Source organism: Bubalus kerabau, chromosome 15 (assembly GCF_029407905.1).
Source record: "Bubalus kerabau isolate K-KA32 ecotype Philippines breed swamp buffalo chromosome 15, PCC_UOA_SB_1v2, whole genome shotgun sequence".
Lineage (NCBI taxonomy): Eukaryota > Metazoa > Chordata > Mammalia > Artiodactyla > Bovidae > Bubalus > Bubalus kerabau.
In genome coordinates, this window is record NC_073638.1 from 6089197 (window position 1) to 6098389 (window position 9193).

Below are 9193 nucleotides of genomic sequence, written 5' to 3' on the forward strand. Positions count from 1 at the left end.
TAGTATATTTACAATAAATACTTTCTTAGTATTCAAATATTGATGGTTTATTATGCGTTAGAACTCAAACTATTTTCTTTTTTTTCCTCTCATTTTCCCATCTGCCTCCTCAACCATCTTGAGAAGTAGGTATTGTTATCTTCATTTCACAGTTAAAAATATTACATCTAAGAGATCAAGTGATTAAGTCAAGGCCACACAGTTAAAAGTAGTCCATCCAAGGCTATATTTTATGCCCTCTGAGTCCAGATCCAGAAGTCCTTTCCATCTACCATGTGTAGTAACTTTTCATTCTCTTCACCATCTATTTATTTACTGTCAATTAAAATAACCATACCCATAATTCTCATCCTGTCATATAATTTTATTTTCTTTAATCCTCAGTAAAATCCTCAGTATACTGTTAACAGTAGACCTTCTAACCTCATTTTTGCTGAGGTCTATGGACTACCTCCAATATTTTCTAGTCCTCCTTTCTTTTTTTCCTCAACTTTGCCTACTACTGCAAAATGTTATCCCAATGAAGTGTGTTTAAAAAATTAGGTAAACACTAAACTCTTTGATGACTCAGGATCGCAGACAAAATCACACATTCACTCAACTTCATACTAGCCAGCCAGTTAGTGGCTCCTGGGACCAAGTGAAGTGAAAGTCACTCAGTCCTGTCCAACTCTTTGTGACTCCATGGATTATACAGTCCATGAAATTCTCCAGGCCAGAATACTGGAGTGGGTAGCTGTTCCCTCCTCCAGGGGATCTTCCCAACCCAGGGATCGAACCCAGGTCTCCCACATTGCAGGCAGATTCTTTACTGGCTGAGCCACAAGGGAAGCCCTCTTGGGGCCAAAATAAATATCAGATAACTTGGGCCAGCCCTTGATTTCTACATGTGCCAGGCACGTTTCTGTGTGCATATGTGCCTGTGTGTGTATGTGTGTGTGTGTGTGTGATTTCTCTCATCCTCATGGCCACTATATTCCAGATAAAGAAACCAGGGCTCAGAACACTTTCTCCTGATCACAGAGCCAGCACATAACAGAATCAGAACTCAAACCCTGACTGTGCCATCGACTGTGCTCTCTGCTCTATAACAGAAACCCTCGAAGTGAAAGTGAAAGTCACTCAGTTGTGTCTGACTCTTTGCAATGCCATGGACTATACGATCCATGGAATTCTCCAGGCCAGAATACTGGAGTGGGTAGCCGTTCCCTCCTCCAGGGGATCTTCCCAACCCAGGGATCAAACCCAGGTCTCCTGCATTGCAGGCAGATTCGTTACCACTTGAGCCACAAGGGAAGCCCAAGAACACTAGAGTGGGTAGCCTATCCTCTCTCCAGGGAATCTTCCCAACCCAGGAATCCACCTGGGGTCTCCTCCGTTGCAGGCGGATTCCTTACCAACTGAGCTACCAGGGAAGTGAAATCCTCAGATTCCTGTCCAAAAACCAAGGCATAGATCATCACAAAGTTTTCATTAGTCCACAGAAAAATAAAAATAGCACAATAAAGACATAGGAGGATGTGATCTGGGTCAGTATTATTGGCAAGAACCATCTTTTCTTCTGAGGTTATGTTCTTTCTGCCTTTTTTAGTATTAAAGTTTCTTTTTTTATGAAATGATGATGAAAATAGGTGATAATTATTATTTTGATGGTTAATGGTAATGTTCTTATTTGGTAAAATGAGAAGTAGTTTAACCCTATGTTAACTGCATAAGGCCATCTACACAGTGTCTATGTAAGAGGTCCAGATGAAATATATATGTTATCAGTTAATCTTAAAATGTGGGCTTCCCTAATTGCTCTGGCCCTGGATGGTAAAGAACCCACCTGCATTTCAGAGTTCAATCCTTGAGTCAGGAAGATCCCCTGGAGAAGGAAATGGTTACCCACTCCAACATCCGAGGACCACATGATTTATGTGTCAGACTGATACTTTGACATAGATTTTATTGATACTCTTTAAAAAGATACTCTTTGAAAAGCAGTTATAGGGTAAGGGGCAAGAGGGCAGAGACACAGTTGGCAGAAAGGGAGAGGAACTATTAAATACCTAAGTAGTAGAAGGGATAAAAAAAAGAAAAGTGATTTCACAGGTTTGCCAAAATTTTTGCCTATGTTTTTATAAATGTAATTGAAAATTAAAATTCTCAGCTGGATATTGCTTGTCCAAAATTTCTGCTGAAATTATATTTACATATAATATTATTAACTCCATTATCTTCTGAACAGATAGATATATAAGATTTTAGATGTCACCCCTGCCCTTAGCAAACTAAGCACACACATTAAAAGAAAGAAAAACCACTTTTTCAAATCTACTGGATTTTTCTATTTTTTTGTTGTTGGATTAATAGTCATCATTTTCTTGAAAACTTATTCCATACTATTTAAATGGTTTTTCTATTCTCAAGAAAAGATCTTCACTCTCTCCTTTCATACTTTCCAGATTTCTCAGTATGAGCAGATATCAATTTGTAATAGGTTTCCCTACAGATATTCTTTGGCCAGTCATTTGTTTGGAACTGAGAACACATTTTGCTGTAAAATGATGTAAATGGTGATGAAGTTCTTAAAATCACTCATAAATGTTTAATGCACACAAAGGTAAGGCATAGCTCTAATTATAATAGCTCACCCTCTAATCCTTTATTCAGGACAGACGAAAGAGGAGGAGGATATGAAAGGCATTTTGCTATTTTTCCCTGAGCTTAGGGATCGACATTAAACAAAGAATTCAAAATGTCATATTACCTGGTATCCCCCACCACATCTCTCTGTATGTCTACAGACATGCCAACACCTTTCGGTCACTTTGTTCTTCCTTTTTCATCCCTCGCCCCAAATATTTTAAGCATTAGAATTACCCTCCTCATTACCTCCAGTCATAGCATCCGTTTCCTCAATTCAACTGTTTCAGGGAAGTGAGAGAAGAGAACCTAGTAAGCACTGGTTAATATGTAAACAGCCACACTCCCACTTTAAACCAGGGACTCTAGATTTCAAACACTGGAACAAAGCGAACAAGAGAAATCCAAGCCCTGGCGAGGCAATATGCCCAGCTGTCCTTTTCCTCCACTCGTTCCCTCACTACAGTCCTGACACCTTGCAGCACTCCTCCTGATAGCGTAGACATGCCCTGTCCCCACTCCTTACTGGCACTTCTGATGACAAACCGTGGCAATGGTTTCCATCTTTATTTGTATAACTCACATAGCTCGGGTTCCCCTCGGCCCCCTGGAAGGGTCTAATGACTGTCCTGGAAAGGGAGTTTGGACTTCCAGGAGTTAACTTCCACTTCTCTCCTCAACACCCAGCAAAGCATCTCAACCACAAGTCAGTTTCAACCTGAATACTTCCTTCCTGGGGTTTGATCCGCTCAGTATCATGAGCACTGTTCCCTGCCTGTGTAGTCATAGCCATGTGAGGGGCACATTTCAGGAGAAGGCGGTTGTTTTTCTGCTGCTGCAGGAAACTCCCAGTGGCCCAGGCACCGGGAGAAACTGTTTGACCTTCTGGTGGGAAATGAGTAGGGTGTCCACCTAGGGAATGTCCCCACTGGGAGCTCCATGCTGATGAAGAAGGGACTTTTCTCACACTTTAAATGAAGTCTTCTTGAAGGGAAGAGAGCCTGCTCTGCCTACATGAGCTCATCCAAGTCATACTGGTTCATATGAGTCACAATCTCTTTACAAGGGATAATTTAGAGTTACTAAAGAGATGTATTAATCAGTCTTCAGAGTTATCATTGCATGGTAATTGTGAATTCAGAAAAAAAACCTAATCTACTTTTTGATTAGTTGTATAATCTTTCTAGGAAACAATTAGAATGTTTTAAAAGCAGAATATCTGTTATTCCAGACTTTCTCACTTCTTGTCTTTATCTACTGATCATTCACACATTTGTTTCTTTGTTTATCCATTAATCGTGCGTCATTTGTTCAATCCCTTCTCTACGGAGCACAAAGCTCCTTCCTGGCACTTCTGATGACAAACCATGACAATGGTTAATGAAAGCCTCCGTGAAGGGCTTTCAACTGTTTGGTGAGCCAGGAAATTCACACATGGAGGGTAAGAGAGAAATTACAATAGTAAAAAAAGCACTAAAAATAAGTGTAGATTTTCCATGGAAAAGCAGTAATTTTTGATTATAGAAATATGATCTTATAATTCTAAACAATATAACTAAGTCTAACCAACATATCTGGCAATTTGCTAAAGAAAATGTTTAGAGCAAATGACTCCCAAACTAGTGGCCACAGAATCTCTGCAACCTGGGAAAGTAATGGCAGAATGTGTGTGAGAGAGAGAGAAACAGAGAGAGAGGGAGACACAGCAAACAGAGAGGCAGAGGAGATCTGAAGTAAATCATAAATCAACCCTGGCTAAATACACCTGACTAGCACAATGTCCTCTACATTCAATGAATACCTCATGTTTATATTATTTATGAAATAATATTTCTTACAGTTACGATGAAAGAAAAAGGAAAATGGAAAAAGACTATCCAAAGAGTACTGAAGAAGAATTTTCAGGAGTCAATGGCCAAATAGATGCAGCCGTAGAATTAAATGGTGAGTGTTTCCATGGAACACTTTCTTTGTAGAAATTGTAACAATTTCTGGGCTTTGCTTTAACATAACTGAAAATGGATTTCCGAATGGGAGTCCTTGGTTCTTGTTTTTGGGGGCCCTGAGTCCCTTATAAATTTAACCAGATTAACCACCAGAAAAAGTATAAAAAGTCTGCCATTATGGGTCTCTCTTTACAAATGGAAATTTTTAAAAGTATAGCTTCAGTCCATTAGCCAGTTACATCATAAAGGCCATCCAGTCAAAATTACCTTTTTCATCTTTAAAATGTACATATTCTCAACCTTCCCATTGAGAATAAATGCCTTTCCCCATTCTATCACCCAACTTCTGAAATTTGACACATAGCTGTGAAAGTTGAATTGAACTGGGTTGAAGAAGTTTAACTGAATCTTTGAATCAGTCCGTCAACACGTTCTTCTTGAGTGTTTAGCACAGAGCTGGGCACTGTTGAGAAATGCAAAGGCAGCTTCAGATATGGTCTCTGCCCTCATGGAATGGTTACTCTCTTTGGGAAATGCCCCTCCATCCAATGCAGATGAAATTACTAGAAATCAAGTATAATTTAGTACTGAATTGTTGTGGTCGTCTTCCCAATAATTGCAAGAGGTGATCTGAGAAAGAAAAGATCAAAACAGGCATCAGTTGGTATAAATTTTGTGATGGGACTTTGGCTGGGTTTTAAAGAACGGCTAGATTTTTGACTCGGGAAAGAAAAAGTCAGGGGTGGATTTCCCGGATGGGAGCAGCCTGAGAAGCACAGAGCGCCCCCGGTGTGGCAGAAAGAATGATGAGAGATGACTAGCAAGTTAGGGGTGTCAGATTCCAGGGCCCAGAGAGAGCTGTGCTGAGGGTTAGCCAACTGCCCCCTGGCACATTTCCTGTTTCTCTTTGGTGCCCCCTCGAAAAAGTTACAACTGCAAGGCCATCCCATTTATAAATTTTCAAGTCCTTTTCAGTGACCATAATTTCATCTTTGTCTCTTTTAGGCTACATTTACTTCTTTTCGGGACCCAAAGCATACAAATATGATACAGAGAAGGAAGATGTGGTTAGTGTGCTGAAATCTAGTTCCTGGATTGGTTGCTAAATAGCAAAGTCTAGTCTTTCCTAAAGAATGAAGATGATTGAGAGCTGGATCTGAGGACTGGATCTTAAGGACTAAATCGGAACTCAGGTTACATATTCTTCCCATGGCCTTCACTTCTAAGGGTAATTTCGAATTCATTGAAAATAATTATGCTTTAAATAGTTTCTCAGTTTTGGATTCAGAATTTTAAACCAAATGGGAAATTATTATACAGTCAGCTTCACACAAAATCAGAATCAACATAGTGCAACTCTTCAGTTGGATACACATCATTTTTTTTCCTCACTAATACACTGAGGCAAATTGATCAGTTTGTGGATTTTCTGACGTGTATTATAATTCTTTTAATAGGAAATAGCATTACCACACAAATTACATTAATTCTATACAAGCCTTTTTGGTCTTAACATTTGTTATGATGAATATAAATGTATCCGTCTTTAACCATATCACAGACTACACACTGTATAAGTTTTGTTTCTCATTGTTTGTGTGTTTGTTTGTTTGTTTAACTCTATGTGTGCTCACTGGTCTTTGAAGTAGGTTATAATGGGCAAATCTACTCACATGGATTCTCATACTAGGTAAGAGATGGGCGTTTTGCAACAACAAGATAATTTTTAACAAAAGCCAATAAAAATGTTGTATAAGATCAATCCAGTATTTCTCTTTAGTTAATGGTTACTAGCTTCTATCACACTTTGATAACAAATTCTGTGTACTCTATAGAAAACTCAAACCTTGAGATAGTATCATGAATATTCAGACTCAGAAGAAATAATAGTAATTCACTCTTTTTCCTCCTTCCTGAAAGTAAAATGCCCTCAATGAAACTGTCTTTAACCCTTCTAAGAGGGCCTCTTCTGACTAGCTTTTCATTTGGGGAAGTTTGTCTTTTGCTTTAGTTTTTCTTATTTCAAGCTAAATTTTTTTTTTTCTACCTAGTCATTAGTACAGATAAAATAAATACAGCTGTCATTCTTATTTTTTTATCTTACATTTTAGTAGTTCTACTTTGAAACATTGATAAATTAAATTGAAGATGATTCAAAGAAATGGAAAGATATCCCATATTCTTAGATTGGAAGGATTAATATTAAAATGGCCTTACTACCCAACACAAACTATAGATTTAATGCAATCCCTGTCAAATTACCCATGACATTTTTCACAAAACTAGAACAAATAATCTTAAAATTTATACAGAACCACGAAAGACCCAGAATTGCCAAAGCAATCCTGAGGAAAAAGAATAAAGCTAGAGGCATAACCCTCCCAGACTTCAGAAAATACTACAAAGCCACAGTAATCAAAACAGCAGGGTACTGGCACAAAGACAGAGGTATGAATCAATGGAACAGAATAGAAAGTCTAGAATAAACCCACATACCTACAGTCAATTAGTCTTTGTGGAGATAAGAATATACAATGGAGAAAAGAAAGTCTCTTCAGCAAGTAGTGTTGGGAAAGCTGGACAACTACATATAAATCAATGATGTTAGAACACTTCCTCACACCCTACAGGATTCCCTAACAGCTCAGTTGGTAAAGAATCCACCTGCAATGCGGGAGACCCCAGTTGGATTCCTGGGTTGGGAAGATCCCCTGGAGAAGGGATAGGCTACCTACTCCAGTATTCTTGGGCTTCCCTTGTGGCTCAGCTGGTAAAGAATCCACCTGCAATGTGGGAGACCTGGGTTCAATCCCTGGGTTGGGAAGATCCCCTGGAGAAGGGAAAGGCTACCCACTCCAGTGTTTTGGCCTGGAGAATTCCAAGGGGGTCACAAAGAGTAGGACATGACTGGGCAAATTTCACTTTCACTTTCACACCCTACACAAAAGTAAACTCAAAATGGCTTAAAGACTTAATTAAATATAAGATATGACACCATAAAACTTCTAGAAGAGAAAACATAGGCAAAATATTCTCTTACATAATTCATAGCAACATTTTCTTAGTTCAGTCTCTCAAAGAAATAGAAATAAAAGCAAAAATTAATGAATGGGACCTAATCAAACTGTAAGCTTTTGCACAGCAAAGGAAGCTGTAACAAACAAAAGGACAACCGGCAGACTGGGAGAAGATATGCAGTGAGACCTGACAAGGGCTTAATTTGCAAAATATACAAACAGCTCATACGACTCAATAACAAAGAAACAGAACCAAATCAAAAAATGAACAGAAGACTTAAATAGACATGTCTCCAAAGAAGACATACAGATTGCCAATAAAATTGCTCAACTTCTCTAATTAACAGAGAAATGCAGATCAAAACTACAATAAGCTATCACTTCATGCAGGTCAGAATGACCATCATTAAAAGGCTATAAACAATAAATGCTGAAGAAAGTGTGGAGAAGAGAGAACATTCCTACATTGTTGGTGGGAATGTAAGTTGGTGCAGCCACTAGGAAAAACAGCATAGAGGTTCCTCAAAAAACTAAAAATAGACTTGCCATGTGATCTAGCAATCCCACTCCTGGGCATATATCTGGAGAAAACTCAGTTTAAAAATAAAATTAAATTAAAAAATAAAAATAAAAAGACATATGCAATCCAACGTTTATGGTAGCACTATTCACAATAGCCAACATATGGAAGCAGCCTAAATGTCCACCAGCAGATGAATGGATAATGGAGATACAAACATACAATGGAATACCACTCGGCTATAAACGAATTAAATAACGCCATTTGCAGCAACGTGGATGGACCTAGAGATTATTTCACTAAGTGAAATAAGTCAGAAGGAGAAAGACAAATACCGCACGATATCACTTATATGTGGAATCTAAAATATGATACAAATGAATTTATTTATAAAACAGAAACAGACTCACAGACACACAAAACAGGCTTATGGTTACCAACGGCGAAAGGCAGGGGAAGGATAAATTAGGAGTTTGGGATTAGCAGCTACGAACAAATATTTATAAAATAGATAAACAGCAAGGCCCTACTATATAGTATAGGGAATTATATTCAATATCCTGTAATAAACCATAATGAAAACAGATATGAAAAATAATATGTAATACATACATGTATAAAACTGAACCACTTTGTTATACATCAGAATTTAATACAACATTGTAAATCAACCATACTTCATTTTTTTTTAAATGTGACTCAGGGAACTCAAACAGGGGCTCTGTAACAAGCTGAAGGGTGGGATGGGGAGGGAGGTGGGAGGGAGGTTCGGGAGGGAGGGGACATGGGTGTACCTATGCTGATTCTTGTTGATGTATGGCAGAGAACCGCAAAATTTTGTGAGGCAATTATCCTTCAATTAAAAAAATGTTTTTAAAAAGTAGTTCTAAAATTAGATGATAAAATATAGTTAGCATATTTCATAGACTGCAAGGAACAGCTACAGTATTCAATAGATACTAGTTATAATTTTACTATTATTTATTAAATTTGTTTCATATGCTCACTAAAAAGACTTAATAGTAAGAAGGGATGGGACAGTTACTCAAGGGTACTCTAAACTTTCCATTTGGTTTCCATTA

At 38.1% G+C, this 9193-nt stretch overlaps 1 protein-coding gene across 1 annotated transcript in view; it reads left to right on the top strand.

Moving 5' to 3' along the window:
• Positions 1–6285, top strand: part of MMP20 (matrix metallopeptidase 20) — a 63032-nt gene extending 56747 nt beyond the window's left edge. The window contains exons 10-11 of the mRNA XM_055547426.1: positions 4469–4572; positions 5580–6285. Coding sequence (XP_055403401.1) covers positions 4469–4572; positions 5580–5680 — 205 coding nt within the window. The 3' untranslated portion in view covers positions 5681–6285. The remainder of the gene's footprint in view (positions 1–4468; positions 4573–5579) is intronic.
• Positions 6286–9193: the final 2908 nt, after the last annotated feature.